This window comes from Struthio camelus, chromosome 31, assembly GCF_040807025.1.
Source record: "Struthio camelus isolate bStrCam1 chromosome 31, bStrCam1.hap1, whole genome shotgun sequence".
NCBI lineage: Eukaryota > Metazoa > Chordata > Aves > Struthioniformes > Struthionidae > Struthio > Struthio camelus.
Window position 1 is genome coordinate 3,593,428 of NC_090972.1, and position 21,432 is coordinate 3,614,859.

Here is a 21,432-nt window from a genome sequence, read left to right on the forward strand (position 1 = left end):
GTGGGGAGTCCTGGGTTGGGTGGGGGGGTCCCAGGACATGAGGAGGTCAGGGTGGGGGGTCCTGGGTTGGGTGGGGGGTCCCAGGACACGGGGGGTGGTTCAGGGTGGGGAGTCCTGGGTTGGGTGGGGGGTCCCAGGACACGGGGGGCGGTTCAGGGTGGGGAGTCCTGGGTTGGGTGGGGGGGTCCCAGGACACGGGGGAGGTCAGGGTGGGGGGTCCTGGGTTGGGTGGGGGGTCCCAGGACACAGGCGTGGTTCAGGGTGGGGAGTCCTGGGTTGGGTGGGGGGTCCCAGGACATGAGGAGGTCAGGGTGGGGGGTCCTGGGTTGGGTGGGGGGTCCCAGGACACAGAGGGGGTCAAGGTCGGGGATCCTGGGTTGGGTGGGGGGGTCCCAGGACACGGGGGGGGTTCAGGGTGGGGAGTCCTGGGTTGGGTGGGGGGTCCCAGGACACAGAGGGGGTCAAGGTTGGGGGTCCTGGGTTGGGTGGGGGGTCCCAGGACACAGGCGTGGTTCAGGGTGGGGGGTCCTGGGTTGGGTGGGGGGTCCCAGGACACAGGCGTGGTTCAGGGTCGGGGGTCCTGGGTTGCATGGGGGGTCCCAGGACATGAGTGGTTCAGGGTGGGGGGTCCTGGGTTGGGTGGGGGGTCCCAGGACACAGAGGGGGTCAAGGTCGGGGGTCCTGGGTTGCATGGGGGGTCCCAGGACATGGGTGGTTCAGGGTGGGGGGTCCTGGGTTGGGTGGGGGGTCCCAGGACACAGGCGTGGTTCAGGGTCGGGGGTCCTGGGTTGCATGGGGGGTCCCAGGACACAGGCGTGGTTCAGGGTGGGGGGTCCTGGGTTGGGTGGGGGGTCCCAGGACATGGGTGGTTCAGGGTGGGGGGTCCTGGGTTGGGTGGGGGGTCCCAGGACATGGGTGGTTCAGGGTGGGGGGTCCTGGGTTGGGGAGGGGGTCCCAGGACACAGGCGTGGTTCAGGGTCGGGGGTCCTGGGTTGCATGGGGGGTCCCAGGACATAAGTGGTTCAGGGTGGGGAGTCCTGGGTTGGGTGGGGGGTCCCAGGACATAGGTGGTTCAGGGTAGGGGGTTCTGGGTTGGGGAGGGGGTCCCAGAACATGGGGTGGCCCCAAAATAGGGGGGATCCCAGGAAGCTCCTGGGACAAGGAGGATATGGGGGGGGGGTCCCCAAAATGGGGGATCCCCAAAATGAGGGGTGGTCCCAAAAATTATGGGAGGGTCCCAGGCCTGGGGGCTCAGGGGTCCTGGGGGGGGAGATAAACACACTGCGTACCCAGTACACAAATACGGGGGGGGCCCCCAGCCCCCCCAAACTGGGGGGCAAAGGGAGGGGGAATCGGAGGGGGGGGGCTACTGGGAGCCCCCCATCTCCCCCCCCGGCTGCCCACTACACTCAGCAAAAAACCCACAAGCGCTGGCTTGCAAAAAACAACCTTTTCCCCCCCAAAAAAAGGACCTTTCTTTTAAAGAAGTGGGGGGGACACATGGCAAGGGGGGGTCCAGCCGGACCCCTGACCCTCCCCTTTGGGGGGGGCTATTTTGGAGGAAAGGGGGGGGGTTTATAAAAAACAGGGTATTTTTAGGAAAGGGGTGGGTGGCACCCTAAGGAGGGGGGTGGGAGGCACCCAAGGGTGCCTGCGCCGCTCAGGCGAAAGCCTGCATCTTGGGGGGCTGCTCGGGCGGCGGGGGGGGCAGCTGGGTTTGGGGGGGCCCCAGCACGGCGGGGCTGGCGGTGGCCTCGGACCAGTCGGAGAGGGAACGGGGCGAGGGGCTGGCCCAGTGCTCGGGCGATTCGGGCGAGGGCGTCAGGTAAGGGTGCTCGCTGGGCACCCGCAGGTATCGCCCGGGCGGGTAGTCCTCCCCGGCTTTAAAATACTGCGGGGCACCCGCGGGTGGCACGCCGTCTTTGGGTGACGGCGGCGGCGCTCGGGATGTGACATCCTTGGAGCCGCCCGGCCCGGCGCCCGCCGGAGGCAGCAGCACCCCGGGGCCGTAGGGTGCCGGGGCGCCGGGTGCCGGGTGCAAGTTGGGGTGCACCACGCCGAGCAACGGGTTGCAAGGAGCCCGGCCGGGCCACTCGAAGGGTACGGCCACCGGCCCCACCATGCCCAAGCTGAGGCCAACGCAAGGCGGCGGGCGCCCCAAGGCGGGCACCCGGTTCATGGCCAACACGGCGCCCGCCGGCGCGTCGCCCAAGTGCGCCAGGCTGACGGCGAAGGGCGCCTCCAGCACGGGCGGGTGGAAGACGCCCGGGGAGGCCAAGCCAGGCGGCGACACGGCGTTGGGGACGTAGGGTGAGTCCAGGGAGTCGACGGGTGACAGCGTCACCGAGCTCTCCAGCCCCGGGCACTCGACGCTCAACTTCTTGTTGCGCCCTTTGGGCTCCTTGGGTGCTCCAGCACCCGTCGCCGTACCCTTGGCGCTAGGGCGTCGATTCTTCTTGCCCTGTCCGGCACCCTTGAGGCCGGGCAGGAAGGTGGCCGGGGGGCAGAGGAGGGGTGAGAGGCTGTGGGGGCCGGGCAGGGGGCCCGGGGGGCTGCGCACCGTGTTGTACTCGTCCAGCAGGCGCACGATGTCGTGGTGCATCCGCTCGTGGCCGATGTCCCGCGGCAGCCGGTCCAGGTGGTCCGTGATCTCCCGGTTGGCGAAATGGTCCAGCAGGATCTTGGCCGTCTCGTAGCTGCCCTCGCGGGCGGCCAGGAACAGCGGGGTCTCCTCCTGGGTGGGGAATGTGGGTGAGCGGGTGCAGGAGGTGACGAGGCATCTGCCTGGGGTGCATGGGGCGAGCGGGCACGGGGCAATGGGACATCTCCCCTTGGGGACGTGGGGCGAGCGGGTGTGGGGCAATGGGACATTTCCCCATGGGGACATGGGGCAAGTGGGCACAGGGAAGTGGGACATCTCCCCTTGGGGACGTGGGATGGGTGGACATGGGGCAATGGGACATCTCCCCTTGGGGACGTGGAGCGAGTGGACATGGGGCAATGGGATGTCTCCCCTTGGGGACGTGGGATGGGTGGACGTGGGGCAATGGGACATCTCCCCTTGGGGACGTGGAACGAGTGGACATGGGGCAATGGGATGTCTCCCCTTGGGGACGTGGGATGGGTGGACGTGGGGCAATGGGACATCTCCCCTTGGGGACGTGGAGCGAGTGGACATGGGGCAATGGGATGTCTCCCCTTGGGGACGTGGGATGGGTGGACGTGGGGCAATGGGACATCTCCCCATGGGGACGTGGGGCAAGTGGACATGGAGCAATGGGACATCTCCCCTTGGGGACGTGGAGCGAGTGGACATGGGGCAATGGGACATCTCCCCTTGGGGACGTGGGATGGGTGGACATGGGGCAATGGGACATCTCCCCATGGGGACGTGGGGCAAGTGGACATGGAGCAATGGGACATCTCCCCTTGGGGACGTGGAGCGAGTGGACATGGGGCAATGGGATGTCTCCCCTTGGGGACGTGGGGTGGGTGGACGTGGGGCAATGGGACATCTCCCCATGGGGACGTGGGGCAAGTGGACATGGAGCAATGGGACATCTCCCCTTGGGGACGTGGAGCGAGTGGACATGGGGCAATGGGATGTCTCCCCTTGGGGACGTGGGGTGGGTGGACGTGGGGCAATGGGACATCTCCCCATGGGGACGTGGGGCAAGTGGACATGGAGCAATGGGACATCTCCCCTTGGGGACGTGGGGCACGTGGACACAGGGCAACGGGACATCTCCTCTGTTGAGGGTGCTGGGGGTCCCCACAGGGTCCCTCTTAGGAGTGGGAGGTCCCACCAGGGTCCCCCTTTGGTTGCTGGTGTCCCCATGGTGGCCAGAAGGTCCCCCTCCATTCAGGGCTGGAGGGAGAGGGGCTCCCATGGGGTCCCCGTTTGGGGCATCGAGGGGTGCACCCATGTGGGGTCCCTGTCTGCGGTAGGAGTCCCCTGGGGGTCCCCGTCCAGGGTGGGGGTCCCCACGCCCCCGCCTCACCTTGCTGTCCTGCATGTCCTTGTTGGCCCCGTTCTTGAGCAGTGCCAGCGTCGCCTCCATGTTGTTCACGGCCGCGGCCCAGTGAAGCGCCGACTTGCCTGGGGGGGTGTGGTGGGGGGGGATGAGACCCACCGCTAGCACCCCAGGGACCCTCGTCCCCAGCACCCACTGCCTAGGGGTGCCCCCCCTCACCCCAAACAGCCCCCATTGCTGCCCACCCCAGTTCAGCCCCCCACTCTGTCCCAAGCACCCACTACCTGGGGAGGGGGCCAATCCTGACCCCCTCCCCAGCACCCTAGGAACCCCCCCGGCATCCCCCATCCCCAGCACCCACTGCTTGGGGGGGTCCCCCCATTCCTGACCACCCCCAGCACCCCAGAGATTCCCCAAGACCCCCTCAGCACCCTCTCATCCTCAGATTATCACCCTTTGGGGTCCCTACCTGGACCCCCCACCCTGCCACCCAAGGGGGTCCCCCCATTCCCACCAGCCAAGGACCCCCCCAACCACCTCAACCTACCACCCACCTACTAGAGGGGATCTCCTTACTCCCAACCCCCCCAGAGGACCCCCGTAAAGCCCCCAGTTACCCCTTTCCCTATCCCACCACCCACAAGACCTTGCCAAGACCCCTCCACCATTGCCCTGGGGGTCCCCCCTATTTCCACCACCCAGGGACCCCCCCCAAAACCCCTCAACCCAACACCGACTGCCTGGGGTGGGTCCCCCCATATTCCCACCCCCCCACAGGGGACCTTCCCAAGGCCTCCAGTTGCCCCCTAGCTTCCCCTTTCCCCAGGCCACCCTTCCCAAGGACCCCACCACCGCCTGGGTGGGGTGCTGGGTGGTCCTGGGTGTTCCCCCATTCGCAGCACCCAAGGGCTCCCCTCGCATGCCAGAACCCAAAATGGTGTTCCCCTCCCCAGGCCCGCTCGGTGCCCACCGCTCTCATCAACGGCGTTGACATCGGCGTGGCAGGCGATGAGCTCCTCCACCATGCCCTCCACGGCCAGGCGGGCGGCCAGGATGAGCGCCGTGGAGCCGTCACTCATGCGGGCGTCCAGGTCCGTGGAGCGGTTGCGGATGAGGATCTAGGGGGGAGATGGGGTGGGCTGTGGGGGGACCCGACCCCATGGCGGGGTCCCACGGCCCGTGGTGGGGCACCATGCATCGTGGTGGGGTCTCTATAGCTGTGCCCAGGGGTCTCCAGCCCTGAGGGGCGGTCCTTATGGCTGTGCCCCACATAGGGGTCCCATGGCCCGTGGTGGGGTGCCATGCATCATCACGGAGTCCCTATAGCTGTGCCCAGAGGTCGCCAGCCCCGTGGTGAGATCCTTATGGCTGTGCCCCATGGCAAGGTCCTGTGCCCCACAGCAGTGCCCAGTGCCCCACGGCAACGCCCAGTGCCCCACAGCAGTGCCTGGTGCCCCATGGTAGTGCCCAGTGCCCTACAGCAGTGCCCAGTACCCCGTGGCAGTGCCCAGTGCCCCACGGCAATGCCCAGTGCCCCACAGCAGTGCCCGGTGCCCCATGGAAGTGCCTGGTGCCCCACAGCAGTGTCCAGTGCCCCATGACAGTGCCGGATGCCCCGTGGCAGTGCCTGGTGCCCAGTCCCCCTGCCTTCTCCTGGAAAACACCTACACAGCAGTGCCCCGTGCCCCACGGCAGTGCCCAGTGCCCCGTGGCAGCACCCGGTGCCCCATGGCAGCGCCCGGCGGCCTCACCTGGAAGACGCCCTGCGCGTCGGCAGTGACGGCGGCGTGCAGCGGCGTGCGCCCGGTGTTGTCCTGGGCGTTGGTGTCGGCGCCGGCGTCCAGCAGGCGCTTGGCGGCGTCGGCGCGGGCGTAGCGGGCGGCCAGGTGCAGGGCGGTCTCGCCCGTGCGGTCCGTCTGGGCGCCCAGGCTGGCGCCCTGGCAGATGAGGTCGCCGATGATGCCGGCCGAAGCGTCGTCGCCCTCCTCGTCCTCGGCCACCTCGGCCTCCAGGCCGCCGCCGCAGAAGGAGGCCAGCATCAGCGGGGTGAAGCCGTCTGCAGGCACCGCCGGGTTGGCGTTAGCGGGCTGCTGGGCATGCTGGGAGGCCGAGGCCTTCAGGATGCCCCATGGCGGACGCCCAGCCCATGCTCACTGTCCTATCTGGCCCCATGGTGCCCCTCTGGACCCCACAACAGACCTATCAGGTCCATGGTGCCCACCATGCCCATGGTGCCCACCTTGCCCCATGCCCATCACCCTATCTGGCCCCACGGTGCTCCCCTAAACTCCACAACAGCCCTACCAGGTCCATGGTGCTCCCCATGCCCACCTTGTCTCATGCCCATCACCCTATCACCCTAGCCCTACTAGGTCCCATGGTGCCCCTCCATGCTCATGGTGCCCCCGAGCCCCATACCTACCCTATCTGGTCCCACTGTGCCTCTCATGCTCATGCTGCTACCCCTGGGCCTTAAACCAGCCTTAACAGGTCCCACGGTGCCCTCCAGGCCCCATACCTTCCTTAGTTGGCCCCAGGATGTCCCCCATGCTCATGGTGCCCCTCAGACCCCACAGTAGCCCTTTTTGGCCTATGATGCCCCTCACACTCATGGCCCCCTTGTGTCCACCTCTACCAGGTCCATGGTGGTCCCCATGCCCCTGGTGCCCACCATGCCCCATGGCAACCCTATCTGACCTCATGATGTCACCCATCTCCCTGCTGCCCACCAGGCCACATGCCCACCCTATCTGGTCCCATGGGACCTCCTATGCCCATGCTACTAGCCCCAGACCTCACACCAGCCCTATCATGCCCATAGTGTCCTCCATGTTCCATACCCTCCCTATCTTGCCCCATGGTGACCTCCCCATGTCCACGGTGCCCCCCGGGACCCCACATCAGCCCTACCATGCCCATGGTGGCCCCCAAGCCCATGGCGTTCTCCTTGCTCATTCTACCTGGCCCATCATGCCCCCAATCTACTGGTCCCCTCCATGCCCACATTGTCCCCCACTGCCCCACATATCCCTGCCCACTCCCCATGCCCTTAGCGTCCCCGTGCCCACCCTACCTGGCCCACGGACATTGACGTCCATGCAGTCAGAGTCAAACTCTCCTTGAGGCGGCGTGAGGGCCATGGCGGGCGGCATGCGGATGTCGGCCGCGACCAGGTGGTGCTGCGTCCACTGGCGACAATCCACAGGGTCCTCGGGCTCAGCGCCCGGCTCCTCCACCTGCACCCGAGGATGCCCGGTCATGGAGGTGCTGGGAACCCTTTGCAAATGCCCCACATCCTGCCACATCTTCCCCCGCCCCAATGCCCTGACCAATCTGCTCACGGTGCCTACCATGCTCGTGGTGCCCACCATGCTCCATGCCCACCCTATCTGGTCTCCTGGTGCCTCCCATGCCCATGCCGCTACCCCTTGATCCCACACCAACCCTACCAGGCCTGCGGTGCCTCCCATGCCCGTGGGTCCCACCATGCCCCATGCCCACCCTACTTGGTCCCATGGTGTCCTCCCACACCACTGGTGCTACCAAGGTCCGTGACACCCCCCACACGGCCCCCCAGGTACCTTGAGCCTCTTGGCCTCAGGGCACTCGCCATCCGGCCACTCCTCCGAGGGCTCACCCATGAGGCTCTCACCTTTCCCGATGTTCCTGAGTGTGGGGGACACAGGCATGAGGCTGGCCCCCTGCCTTTCCCCAGGTGATTTGGGGTGGGGAGGTCACAGGGCCGCGCTGAGTAGTTCCCCCCCGCAGCACAAAGCAAGATGGTCCCCAGGGGGCTGCATGACCCCTTGGGAGTGGTGTGACCCCACACACGCACCCAGCGGAGAACCCAGGACCCACCATCGACCCAGAGGGGACCCCGACCAAAGGGGACCCCCGCAGGTGCAGTGAAGTCCCCTCGTTGCACTAGGACCCCCTCAGCCCCAGCACCCTCCAGTCCCATTAACCCCCTAGTTGCACCTGGACACCCCCAGTTGCACTGGGATCCCCCCATGCCCAGTGTCCCTCCCCTCCAGTGTCCCCCCAGTCACCCTAGGCCCCCACCAGGTCCCCCCTCACTTCATGCCCAGGGCGTCCTGCCCCACGGGCTCACGCCGGTCCTTGTTGCTCTCCTTGGCGAGGCTGAAGCCCTCGGGGAACCAGAGGGTGCTGTGCTCCCGCTTGCGCCGTGCCACCAGCACGCCCAGCACCGCGATGGCCAGCAGGATCACGCCGCCCACCACCACCAGCGGCAGCAGGCGCACCGGGTCGGGGTCCTCGGGCAGCTTGTCACCTGTGCGCCAGGGACAAAGTCAGGGCAACGCCACCACCAGCATCAGGGACAGTGGCAGGGCATTGCCACTGCCAAGGCACCCCAGGTGCCCAGGGGGTCCCCAGGGGTTGGGGACACCACAAGCGTTGGGGACATTGTCAGGACACCCCGTGCATCTAGGACAGTGTCGGGGCGCTGTCACTGCCAAGGTACTCTGCATGTTGGGGACACCCCGAGCATTGGGGACAGCTTCAGGTTGCTGCCACCGCTGGGATATCCCATGTGTTGGGGACACTCCAAACATTGGGGTCACCCCAAATGTTGGGGACATCGACATGGCCAAGCCACCCCATGCATCGGGGCCACCAGCACCATCGGGGCTCCTGGTGTGTTGGGGACACCTCAAATGTCGGGGTCGTTGGCATGGCCAAGCCACCCCACGCATCGGGGCCACCAGCACGGTCAGGGCACCATGTGCATCAGGGCCACCCCGCACCGAAGGGATGTGGTCCCCGTCCCCAGGGATGCCCCACGCCCGCCCTCACCACGCACGGCCTTGATGGGGTAGGGGAAATCGAGGCGCTCGACGGCCGAGAGCGCGGCCAGGTAGTCGGCGGCGCTGCGGGTGTCGGGGAAGCACTTGTCGGAGGCCTGCGAGCAGAGGCGGTTGTCGATCTCCAGCGTCACCACGGAGCTGCCGAGGGACACGGGCGGGTTAGGGGGACGTGAGGACCATGGGGAGCGGGGTCAGCCGTGGCCTGCCTGGCACCCCACTTCGCCGGAGTTCCCCCTGCACGTGGGCTCTCCATCACCCCAACCCAGGTTTAGCCTGAACCTGGGGACTTCCTGCCACCTCCCAGCTAGCACCCATGTCCCCAAGTCCACCTACCACCCAGCACCCATGTCCCCATGCCATGTTCCCCCATGTCCCCCAGCCCCATCCTGTCCAGTACCCATGGTCCCATATGATGCCCCCCCTACCCCATCCCAACCAGCACCCATAACCCCTTGCTCCATCCCACCCAGTACCCATGGCCCCATGTCGTGTCCCTCATGTCCCCCACCCCCTACCACCCAGCACCTATGGCCCCATGTTGTGTCATCATGTCTCCTACCCCACCCCACCCAGCACCCATGTCCCATGTTGTATCCCTAAGTACCCACCCCCTATCCTGCCCAGCACCCATGGCCCCATGTCACGTCCCCCATGTCCCCAAGCCCCATCCCACCTAGTACCCATGTTGTGGCACCCGTGTCCCCACACCATGCCCCCTATGTCCTCCAGCCCCATCCCACCCAGCACCCATGGTCCCATGTCATGTCCCCCAGCCCCATCCTGTCCAGCACCCATGGTCCCATGTCATGTCCCCCATGTCCTCCAGCCCCAACCCACCCAGCACCCACGGCCCTGTGTCATGCCCCCAACCTCTGCCCACCCTATGACCCCAACAGCCCCATCCCCTCCTCCCCCCTGCCCCCACCAGCTCACCCGATGACCTCGGGGGCCACCTCGCGCCGGCGCAGGCGCTGGGGCCGGTAGTAGGGCTCGATCATGTAGTGGCCATGGCGGTCGAGGCGGAAACGCAGCGAGGTGTGCAGGATGGCGCTGAGGCGCTGCAGGAAGGCGGTGCTGGTGCGCCGCAGCTCCTCGGGGGGCAGCAGCACGGTGACCACCAGCACGCCGCGTGCCAGCGCCTCGGGCACCTCGTGGGCGCAGTCGAGCCCGTCCCAGCCGCACTCCTCGTTGTTGCAGCCCTGGTCGCACTGGCCGTCGGCGAAGTGGTCGGAGCAGTACTGCTCGTAGACGGGGCTGCGGGAGGCACGACGCCACTGCCCGCGGGCACTCGCAGAGGCGCGGGGGGCACGCGGCACACAGGATAGAGCGGGGCATGGAGCAAGATGGGCGTGGGGGACGCCAGATGAAGTGGTCATGGGGCAAGGTGGCATGGGACACCAGATGGGGTGGGCACGGGGTAGGGTGGGTGTGGAGCACCAGATGGGGTGGCCATGGCATATATGACAGCATTGGCATGGGGGACGTGGGGCAGGGTGGCATGAGGGACAGCAGATAAGGTGGGCGTTGGGGGCATGGAGCTGGGTGGGCATGGAGGGCTGGATAAAGTGGGCATGGGGTACAGAACAGGATGGGCATGGGGCAGGGTGGACTGGGGACACTGGATAGGGCGAGGATGGGGGATATGGGGTAGGGTGGGCATGGGGGACCCAGTAGGGTGGGCATGGGGCAGGATGGACACGGGTGGCACAGACCAGCGTGGGCATGGAGGATCCAGTAGGGTGGGCATGGGGCAGGATGGACACGGGTGGCACGGGCCAGGGTGGGCATGGAGGATCCAGTAGGGTGGGCATGGGACAGGATGGGCATGGGTGGCACAGGCCAGGGTGGGCATGGAGGATCCAGTAGGGTGGGCATGGGGCAGGATGGACACAGGTGGCACAGACCAGCGTGGGCATGGAGGATCCAGTAGGGTGGGCATGGGGCAGGATGGGCATGGGTGGCACGGGCCAGGGTGGGCATGGAGGATCCAGTAGGGTGGGCATGGGACAGGATGGGCATGGGTGGCACAGGCCAGGGTGGGCATGGAGGATCCAGTAGGGTGGGCATGGGGCAGGATGGACACAGGTGGCACAGACCAGCGTGGGCATGGAGGATCCAGTAGGGTGGGCATGGGGCAGGATGGGCATGGGTGGCACGGGCCAGGGTGGGCATGGAGGATCCAGTAGGGTGGGCATGGGGCAGGATGGACACAGGTGGCACAGACCAGCGTGGGCATGGAGGATCCAGTAGGGTGGGCATGGGGCAGGATGGGCATGGGTGGCATGGGCCAGGGTGGGCATGGAGGATCCAGTAGGGTGGGCATGGGGCAGGATGGACACAGGTGGCCCAGACCAGCGTGGGCATGGGGGACCCAGTAGGGTGGGCATGGGGCAGGATGGACACAGGTGGCACAGGCCAGGGTGGGCACGGGGGACCCGGCAGAGGTGGTGGCGGGTGAGCACCCACTTGCAAGCGCGGTCGCGGGCTCGGCAGTCGAAGTTGTCGTAGAGGCAGGGCGCCGTGTTGCAAGCCGGGTCGCAGCGGCTGTTGTTGAAGAGCTGCGGGCACCCGGCGGCCTGACAGTGCTGCCAGGGGTCGCCCACCAGCAGCGAACAGTCGCCGCCGTCCCAGCGGCACGGCGCGCTGTTGCACTGCCGGTCGCAGCGCCCGTCGCCTCCTCGGCCCTCGCATTCGGCCGCCGGGCAGTCGGTGGGGCCGGGCGGTCGCTCCAGTTCGCAGCTGGGTCCCTCGAAGCCCGGGGCGCACAAGCAGCGGGCGCCGGCGTCACCCGGGGCGCAGGTGCCCCCGTTGAGGCAGGCGCAGGTGCCGTTGACGCCCGTCCGGCACTCGGGGCCGCCGAAGCCCGGCGGGCAGACGCAGCGGGCGCCCAGGGGTGAGGGCAGGCAGCTGCCCCCGTTGGCGCAGGAGAGCTGGCGGCACGAGGCCGCCCGCGCCAGCTCGCAGCGGGTGCCCGCCAAGCCCTGGGTGGGGGGGAAAGAGGGGTGAGAAGTGAGCGGGTGGCACCCAGGTGGGTGCTGGGCTACTGGGGGTATCCAGACCGTGCACGCCTGGGACACCCAGGACAGCCCTGGCACCCACCTGGCACCCGGTCCCGTGTGCATCCGGGACAGCCCTGGCACCCACGTGGCACCCAGCCCCGTGTGCACCTGGGACACCCAGAACAGCCCCAGCACCCACCTGGCACCCGGCCCTGTGTGCACCCGGGACACCCGGGACAGACTCCAACAGTCACCTGGCACCCAGCCCTGTGTGCACCCGAGACACCCGGGACAGACCCCAACAGTCACCTGGCACCCAGCCCTGTGTGCACCCGAGACACCCGGGACAGACCTGGCACCCACTTGGCACCCAGCCCCATGCCCACCCATGCCCCCTGTCCAGCCCCAGCACGTGCCTGGCACCCAACCCCACGGCACCGGGTGCTCCCAGCCCCGCGTTCCCCCTCAGAGGCACCCACACACCCCCTGGCACCCAGCCCCAGGGCAGCGGGTGCCCAGCAGCCCGGCGGGCGCTCACCGGCGGGCAGCGGCAGGCGTAGCCGAGCGCCGTGCCGGGGGCCGGCTGGCACTGCCCGCCGTTCTGGCAGGGCTGCGGCTCGCACGGGTTCACCAGGCTCTCGCAGCGGCGCCCTGCGGTCGGGAGAGAGCGGGACTTACGGGAGACGGGCCCTGGCATCCAGCCTGGCACCCTGGCACAGCCCTGGCACCGACCTGGCACCCAGCCCAGCACCCTGGCATGGCCCTGGCACCCTGGAACCAGCCCAGCACCCTGGCATGGTCTTGTGTGCTCCTTGCCCACCCCGGCACATCCTTGCACCCTGGCATGGTCCCCACGTGCCCAAAGCCCACCCTGGCACGGTCCCTGCACCCTGGCACAGCCCTGACATGTCCCTGCACCCTGGCACAGCCCTGGTAGGTCCCTACACCCTGGCATGGTCCTCATGTGCTCCTCACCCACTCTGACATGTCCCTGCACCTGGCATGGTCCCCACGTGCCCTGGCACAGCCCTGGCACATCCCTGCCCACCCTGACACGTCCCTGCACCCTGGCACGGTCCCCGTGTGCCCAAAGCCCATCCTGACATGTCCCTGCACCCTGGCACGATCCCTGCACCCTGGCACAGTCCCTGTGTGCCTCTCGCCCACCGTGACATGTCTCTGCACCCTGGCATGGTCCCTGCATGCTCCTCGCCCACCCTGACACGTCCCTGCACCCTGGCACAGCCCTGACATGTTCCTGCACCCTGGCATGGTCCCCGCGTGCCCAAAGCCCACCCTGACACGTCCCTGCACCCTGGCACGGTCCCCGCATGCCCAAAGCCCACCCTGACACGTCCCTGCACCTTGGCACAGCCCTGACATGTCCCTGCACCCTTGCCCACCCCGGCAGCACCCCGCGCCCGCTGGGCACCCACCGGTGAAGCCGGGCTGGCAGAGGCAGCGGTAGTCGTTGGCGCCCTGCACGCAGGCCCGGCTGTGGCGGGGGTGGCAGGGCTGGCTGCGGCACTCGTTGACGTCACCCTCGCAGCGGCGGCCGGTGTAGCCGGGAGGACAGGCGCAGCGGTACCCCCCGACCTGGTCCACGCACGTCCCGTTGTTGAGGCACTTGGGTGCCCGGGCGCCCGGCCCCGGCGCGCAGTCGTCCTCGTTGATCTCGCACAGGACGCCTGCGGGTGCGTGGGGGGTCAGCGGGGGCGTGTGGGGACATGGGGACACGGCCTGGTGCCACCTTGACATGGGGACTCGGGGACCCGGCCTGGTGCCACACTGATATGGGGACACGGGGACCCTGCCCATCGCTGCCATGGTACAGGGGCATGGGGACATGGAGGCCCTACCACTGTCACCCTGGCATGGGGACACAGGGACCTGGCATGGTGCCACCTTGGCACGGGGGCATGGGGACATGGCCTGGTGCCACCCTGGCATGGGGACACAGGGACATGGCGTGGTGCCACCTTGGCATGGGGACACAGGGACATGGCCCAGCACCACCTTGGCATGGGGACATGGGGACCTAGCCCAGTGCCACCTTGACATGGGGACACAGGAACATGGCCTGGTGTCACCCTGACGTGGGGACCCAGCCTGGTGCCACCTTGACATGGGGACACAGGAACATGGCCTGGTGTCACCCTGATGTGGGGACCCAGCCTGGTGCCACCTTGGCACGTGGACACAGAGACACGGCCCACTGCCACCTTGGCATGGGGATACAGGGACGTGGCCTGGTGCCACCTTAGCACAGGGGACATGGGGACATGGGGACCCTGCTCATTACCACCCTGGCATAGGTGACACAGGGACTCAGCCCACTGCCACCCTGGCATGGGGACGTGAGGACCCAGCCCAGTACCACCTTAGCATAGGGACCCTGCCCGCTGCCACCCTGGCACAAAGACATTGGCGCCACAGGGATGCCACCCAGTGCCACCCTGCCACTAGGACACCAGTGTCCCCATTGGCGCTGGCGCCCAGAGCCACACGGGGACCCTGGTGGCTGCCAGCCTGGCACGGCGACATGGGCACCCTCTCCGGGCTGGCACAGGGCATCCGGGGACCTGGAGCTCCCGGCTGCTGTCCCCGCGCGGCCCCGGCGGGGCGGTGGCACCTACCCAGGGTGCCCGGCGGGCAGGAGCAGACGTAGCGGCCCACCAGGTCAACGCAGGAGCCGCCGTTCTGGCACGGCTGCGACTGGCACTCGTCCACCTCCCGCTGGCACTGCTCGCCCTCGAAGCCCGGCGGACACTGCGGGGCGGTGCCCGGCACCCATGGGTGCTCGGCACCCAAAGGTGCTGCCCCCCATCCCCAGGGGCACCCTCCGCCGTGGCATTTCCCAGGGAAGGAGGCAGCCGGGGTGGTGGGTGACTGCAGGGACCCCGTGTCCAGGCTGGCACCCACCGCAGGGGACGTCAGGGAGGGACAGGGATGGCCAGGGTGGTGGGTGCCCACGAGGACCCCGTGTCTGGGCTGGCACCCACCGCAGGGGACGTTGGAGAAGGACGAGGACAGCCAGGGTGGTGGGTGCCCGCGGGGACCCCGTGTCCAGGCTGACACCCACCGCCGGGGATGTCGAGGAGGGATGGCGCAGGGTGGCGATGGGTGCCCCCCCCAAGACCTGAGCACCCACCAGCACCTCCAGGCTGGCTGCCAGCTTGCAGGGAACTGGGATGCCCAAACTGGTGGGTGCCTGCGGGACTCGGGCACCCGCCAGCACCTCCAGGCTGGCACCCACGGGCCCCCCCCCATTCTCCTCCCTGGGCTCCACCACCTCCTGCCTCCTGCAAAAGCACGGTGCCAGCACCCCGGGAGCACCCAGCATGCTGAGAAAACCCTGTTGGGTGCAGCCAGCGGGCTCGGCCCATGAGGGACCCAGGTGTCCGGGGGCACCCCGGGGTGGGGGTATGGTGGGGGGACCTCACCTCGCAGTGGTAGCCACCCACGTAGCTGCGGCACGTGGCGCCGTGCTGGCAGGGGTCGGGCTCGCAGCGGTCCAGGGTGCTCTCGCAGTAGGCGCCCGTGTAGCCCTCGTGGCACAGGCACTGGTGGGTGCTGCCCGCGTCCACGCAGCGGCCCCGCGCGTGGCACAGCTGCTCCAGCGGGACCCCTGCGGGCATGGGGCGAGAGGGCCCAGGCGTCCGGGTGCGTCACAACCCACCACCACGTCTCCCACCACCCATGAACCCACGAGGCGCCCAGGCGTCCGGGCGCGTCACAACCCCCCACCACGTCTCCCACCACCCATGAACTTGCAAGGCACCCAGGCGTCCGGGTGCGTCACAACCCACCACCCAGGTCTCCCACCACCCATGAACCCACGAGGCACCCAGGCGTCCGGGTGCGTCACAACCCACCACCCAGGTCTCCCACCACCCATGAACCCACGAGGCACCCAGGTGTCCGGGTGTGTCACAACCCACCACCCAGGTCTCCCACCACCCATGAACCCACAGGGGACCCAGGTGTCCAGGTGCATTACAACCCTCCCAGGTCTCCCACCACCCATGAACCCACAGGGGACCCAGGTGTCCGGGTGCATTACAACCCTCCCAGGTCTCCCACCACCCATGAACCCACAGGGGACCCAGCTGTCCGGGTGCGTTACAACCCTCCCAGGTCTCCCACCACCCATGAACCCACAGGGGACCCAGGTGTCCAGGTGCGTTACAACCCTCCCAGGTCTCCCACCACCCATGAACCCACAGGGGACCCAGGTGTCCGGGTGCGTTACAACCCTCCCAGGTCTCCCACCACCCATGAACCCACAGGGGACCCAGCTCTCCGGGTGCGTTACAACCCTCCCAGGTCTCCCACCACCCATGAACCCACAGGGGACCCAGCTCTCCGGGTGCGTTACAACCCTCCCAGGTCTCCCACCACCCATGAACCCACAGGGGACCCAGCTGTCCGGGTGCGTTACAACCCTCCCAGGTCTCCCACCACCCATGAACCCACAAGGGGCCCAGGCGTCCGGGCGGCGCTCACCTCGGCGGGCGGCTGCCACGGCGCAGGACACGCTGGGCACATCGCAGTCATCGCCTGTCCAGCCGCCGGGGCACTCACAGGTCACGGCGGCACCCGTCTGGACGCAGCGGCCGCCGTTGCGGCAGGGCGAGGGCTGGCACAGGTCCACCGGGAGCTGCCAAAACCGGGGGAAACGCCCCCAAAAAGAGGTATGGACTGGGGGAGCGGCGAGCGGTGGGAGAGCAGAGGGGGCACCCACGGGTGCCCACCCACACGGGGAGGGTGGAGAGCGAGGAAATATGTGGCAACTGAGTGGGCGTTAGTAGAGGAGGAGCAGCCATGGGTGCTCACCCATGTGGGTTGCTTGCACCCATGGGTGCCTGCCCAAGCGGGTTGCTCACACCCATGGGTGCCAACCCGAGGGGGTCACTTGCACACATGGGTGCACACCCAAACTGGTCATTCACCACATATAGGTGCTCACCTGAGGGGGTTGCTTGCACCCATGGGTGCCCACCTGAGCAGGTTGTTCAACCCTTGCCATGGGTGCACATCCAAGGGGCTCGCTTGCACCCATCATTGCCCACCCAAGGAGGTCACTCACCCCCCACCACGGGTGCCCACCCAAATGGGTCTCTTGCACACATGGGTGCCCTCTTGAGGGGGTCGTCCACACCAATAGGTGCCGACTCAAGCTGGTTGCTCGCACCCATGGGTGTCCACCTGAGTGGGTTGCTTGCATCTACGGGTGCCCACCCGAATGGATCACTCAACCCCCAATCATGGGCGCCCACCTGAAAGAGTCTCTCACACTCATGGGTACCCACCCGAGGGGGGTCGTTTCCCCCCCCCCAAGGGTGCCAACCCGAGGAGGGGACGCTCGCACTCATGGGTGCCCATCTGAATGGGTCGTTTACCCCCCCCATGGGTGCCCACCCAAATGGGTTGCTTGCACCCATGAGTGCCCACTGGGGGGAGGGGGAGGTCGCTCACACCAATGGGTGCCCACCCAAATGGGTCACTCACCCCCCCCATGGGTGTCCACCCAAATGGGGTCTCTCACACCCATGGGTGCCCACCCAAATGGGTCACTCACCCCCTCCTCCATGGGTGTCCACCCAAACAGGTCTCTCATACCCATGGATGCCCACCTGAGTGAGCAAGGTCTCTCACACCCGTAGGTGCTCACCCACGTGGGGGGTCTCACACCCATGGGTGCCCACCCGAGGTTGGGGGAGGGAAGGGTGTCGCTCGTGGGGCTCACCTGGCACTGGGCGCCGGCGTAGCCGCGGGCGCAGCGGCAGCGGTAGGCACCCGGGGCGGCGGCGGGCAGGCAGGTGCCGCCGTGCAGGCAGGGCTGGCTCCGGCACCCGTCGGGCGGGTGCTGGCAGTGGGCGCCGGTGAAGCCGGGGCGGCAGCGGCAGGTGAAGGAGGCGACGCCGTCCACGCAGGTGCCCCCGTTGAAGCAGGAGCTGCGGGTGACCGGGCAGGGCTTCAGCTCCAGGGGGCACCCGTGGGTGTCAGGGGGTGGAGGGGATGGGTTAGGGGGAGAGGAGAAATGGGGGAGGATTTGGGACAGTTGGAGTGGCCGGGGACGCCCATGGGTGCCCGGGGTTGTGGGTGCAGCTGGGGACGTCGTGCTGGCATGGAAAGGTTTGAGGACACCCAAGGGCACCCATGGGTGCTGTATCTGTTTGGGATGTCACACTGGTAAGGGTGGGCATGGGGACACCAAGGGACACCTGGGGGCCATATCTCTCAGGGACATTGTTTGGGCAGGGGAAAGGTTTGAGGACACCCAAAGACACCTATGGGTGCTGTATCTCTTGGGGATATCGTGGTGGCAGGGGAGGTGTGGGGACGCCCAGGGACACCCGCGGGTGCCACATCTGTCAGGGCCATCACCCTGGCTGGGTCAGGTGTGGGGACACTGGGGAACACCTGAAGGCACCCGTGGGTGCCGCACCAGGGACATCATGCTGGCAGGGCAAGGTTTGGGGACACCCATAGGTGCTACATCTGGCATTGCAGCCGGGGACGTCGTGCTGGCAGGGGGCGGTCTGGGGACACCCAGGGACACCTGGGAGGCACCCAGGGGTGACCAGTTGGGGGCCATCGTGCCAGCATGGGGATGCACAGGGACACCCGGGGACATCATCCCTGTTGTTGCATCCGGGACTGCCTCGGAGTCACAGGGACAGCAGAGAAGCACCCATGGGTGCCCTACCTGTTGGTGCAACCAGGGCCATCATGCTGGCAGGGCCAGGCATAGGGACACGTGGGGGACACTCTATCTGTCACTGCATCCAGGGCCATGGCACAGGGATGTGGGGGGGGCACCAAAGCACGCCTGGGTGGCACCCATGGGTGCCATCCTCATCGGCGCACTCAGACGTACCGTGCCAACAACGGGGATGCGTGAAGACACCCGGGGACGCCATCCCTGTTGTTGCACCTGGGACCGCCCCGTGGCCCTGGGGAGGGGAGAGGGGGGGCACCCATGGGTGCGGTACCTGTCGGTGCAGTCGGGCACGTTGTGCTGGCACAGGCGGCCGGCCCAGCCCGGGGCGCAGGCGCAGGTGAAGCTGTTGACGTAGTCGGTGCAGGTGCCGCCGTTGCGGCAGGGTCGGTCCCGGCACTCGTCCACGTCGGTGCCGCAGCGGGGTCCCGTGAAGCCGGGGGGGCACGCGCACCCAAAGGTGCCCCCCTCGTCCCGGCACGTGCCCCCGTTCAGGCATGGGTCTGGGGAAGGGGGAGGATGAGACGTTAGAGGGGTGTCCCAGGGTGATGGGGTGTCTCCCGGACCGTGGGGGCCACCACTGAGCTGGCTCCATGGCACCCATAGGTGACACTCTCACCTGGACCCATGATAGCCAAAGATGACACCCTCACCTGGACCCATGGTACCCACAGGTGACACCCTCACCTTGTCCCATGACATCCAAAGGTGACACCCTCACCTGGACCCATGGTACCCACAGGTGACACCCTCACCTTGTCCCATGACACCCAAAGGTGACACCCACAGCCTGGCCCATGGCACCCACAGGTGACACCCTCACCTTGTCCCATGACACCCAAAGGTGAGACCTTCACCTGGACTCATGGTACCCACAGGTGACACCCTCATCTTGTCCCATGACACCCAAAGGTGACACCCTCACCTGGCTCCATGGCACCCACAGGTGACACCATCACCTTGCCCCACGGCACCTACAGGTGACGCTCCATAGTGACCAGGGCACCCCAGTGCTGACACCCCCCTGTCTGTTCCCAGGGGCAGCCGGTGTCCCCCTGGTGTCCCCAGCCCTCTGATGTCCCCGATGTCGCCACACTCACCATGGTGGCCGCTGTCACAGGTGGCCCTGGTGACCACAGCCCCCCTGCGTCCCCATGTCCCCCCGTATCCCCCATGTCCCCCCTACGTCCCCCCATGTCCCCGGACTCACCAGGGCAGCAGTTGAGGTCGCGCTGGCAGGCAGCACTGTCCTCCCATGTCCCCATGTCCCCCCGTGTCCCCCTGTGTCCCCAGGTGCTGACCGGGGTGGCAGAGGTCGAAGGGGCGCTGGCAGGTGGTGCTGTGTCCCCATGTCCCCCCGTGTCCCCATGTCCCCCCGTGTCCCCCCCGTGTCCCCCCCCGGACGCTCACCGGGGCGGCAGGGGTCCAGGGGACGCTGGCAGGCGGTGCCCTGTCCCCGTGTCCCCCCGTGTCCCCCCGTGTCCCCCCCCGGACGCTCACCGGGGCGGCAGGGGTCCAGGGGACGCTGGCAGGCGGCGCCCTGTCCCCGTGTCCCCCCGTGTCCCCCCGTGTCCCCCCCCGGACGCTCACCGGGGCGGCAGGGGTCCAGGGGACGCTGGCAGGCGGTGCCCTGTCCCCGTGTCCCCCCGTGTCCCCCCATGTCCCCCCCCGGACGCTCACCGGGGCGGCAGGGGTCCAGGGGACGCTGGCAGGCGGTGCCCTGTCCCCGTGTCCCCCCGTGTCCCCCCGTGTCCCCCCCCCCGGACGCTCACCGGGGCGGCAGGGGTCCAGGGGATGCTGGCAGGCGGTGCCCTGTCCCCGTGTCCCCCCGTGTCCCCCCGTGTCCCCCCCCGGACGCTCACCGGGGCGGCAGGGGTCCAGGGGATGCTGGCAGGCGGTGCCCTGTCCCCGTGTCCCCCCGTGTCCCCCCGTGTCCCCCCCCGGACGCTCACCGGGGCGGCAGGGGTCCAGGGGATGCTGGCAGGCGGCGCCCTGTCCCCGTGTCCCCCCGTGTCCCCCCGTGTCCCCCCCCGGACACTCACCGGGGCGGCAGGGGTCCAGGGGATGCTGGCAGGCGGCGCCCTGTCCCCGTGTCCCCCCGTGTCCCCCCCCAGACGCTCACCGGGGCGGCAGGGGTCCAGGGGATGCTGGCAGGCGGTGCCCTGTCCCCGTGTCCCCCCGTGTCCCCCCGTGTCCCCCCCCGGACGCTCACCGGGGCGGCAGGGGTCCAGGGGACGCTGGCAGGCGGCGCCCTGTCCCCGTGTCCCCGTGTCCCCCCCCGTGTCCCCCCCCGGACGCTCACCGGGGCGGCAGGGGTCCAGGGGACGCTGGCAGGCGGCGCCCTGTCCCCATGTCCCCCCGTGTCCCCCCCCGTGTCCCCCCCCGGACGCTCACCGGGGCGGCAGGGGTCCAGGGGACGCTGGCAGGCGGCGCCCTGTCCCCATGTCCCCCCGTGTCCCCCCCCGTGTCCCCCCCCCGGACGCTCACCGGGGCGGCAGGGGTCCAGGGGACGCTGGCAGGCGGTGCCCTGTCCCCGTGTCCCCCCGTGTCCCCCCGTGTCCCCCCCCAGACGCTCACCGGGGCGGCAGGGGTCCAGGGGATGCTGGCAGGCGGTGCCCTGTCCCCGTGTCCCCCCGTGTCCCCCCGTGTCCCCCCCCGGACGCTCACCGGGGCGGCAGGGGTCCAGGGGACGCTGGCAGGCGGTGCCCTGTCCCCGTGTCCCCCCGTGTCCCCCCGTGTCCCCCCCCGGACGCTCACCGGGGCGGCAGGGGTCCAGGGGACGCTGGCAGGCGGCGCCCTGTCCCCGTGTCCCCCCGTGTCCCCCCGTGTCCCCCCCCCCGGACGCTCACCGGGGCGGCAGGGGTCCAGGGGACGCTGGCAGGCGGTGCCCTGTCCCCGTGTCCCCCCGT

The 21,432-nt window shown here is 68.5% G+C and overlaps 1 protein-coding gene across 1 annotated transcript in view; it reads right to left on the reverse strand.

The window, feature by feature from the left end:
• Nucleotides 1–472: 472 nt before the first annotated feature.
• The window catches only part of NOTCH3 (notch receptor 3), a 49,631-nt gene continuing 28,671 nt past the window's right edge, over nt 473–21,432 (reverse strand). The window contains exons 18-34 of the mRNA XM_068922854.1: nt 18,798–19,026; nt 17,549–17,756; nt 16,306–16,459; nt 15,243–15,427; nt 14,436–14,568; nt 13,236–13,487; nt 12,338–12,450; nt 11,267–11,781; nt 9,734–10,054; nt 8,790–8,938; nt 8,052–8,265; nt 7,556–7,640; nt 7,048–7,210; nt 5,726–6,030; nt 4,945–5,092; nt 4,002–4,099; nt 473–2,734 (exon numbers count right to left, since the gene is read on the reverse strand). Of these exons, the coding sequence (XP_068778955.1) occupies nt 1,661–2,734; nt 4,002–4,099; nt 4,945–5,092; nt 5,726–6,030; nt 7,048–7,210; nt 7,556–7,640; nt 8,052–8,265; nt 8,790–8,938; nt 9,734–10,054; nt 11,267–11,781; nt 12,338–12,450; nt 13,236–13,487; nt 14,436–14,568; nt 15,243–15,427; nt 16,306–16,459; nt 17,549–17,756; nt 18,798–19,026 (4,346 nt within the window). The 3' untranslated portion in view covers nt 473–1,660. The remainder of the gene's footprint in view (nt 2,735–4,001; nt 4,100–4,944; nt 5,093–5,725; nt 6,031–7,047; nt 7,211–7,555; nt 7,641–8,051; nt 8,266–8,789; nt 8,939–9,733; nt 10,055–11,266; nt 11,782–12,337; nt 12,451–13,235; nt 13,488–14,435; nt 14,569–15,242; nt 15,428–16,305; nt 16,460–17,548; nt 17,757–18,797; nt 19,027–21,432) is intronic.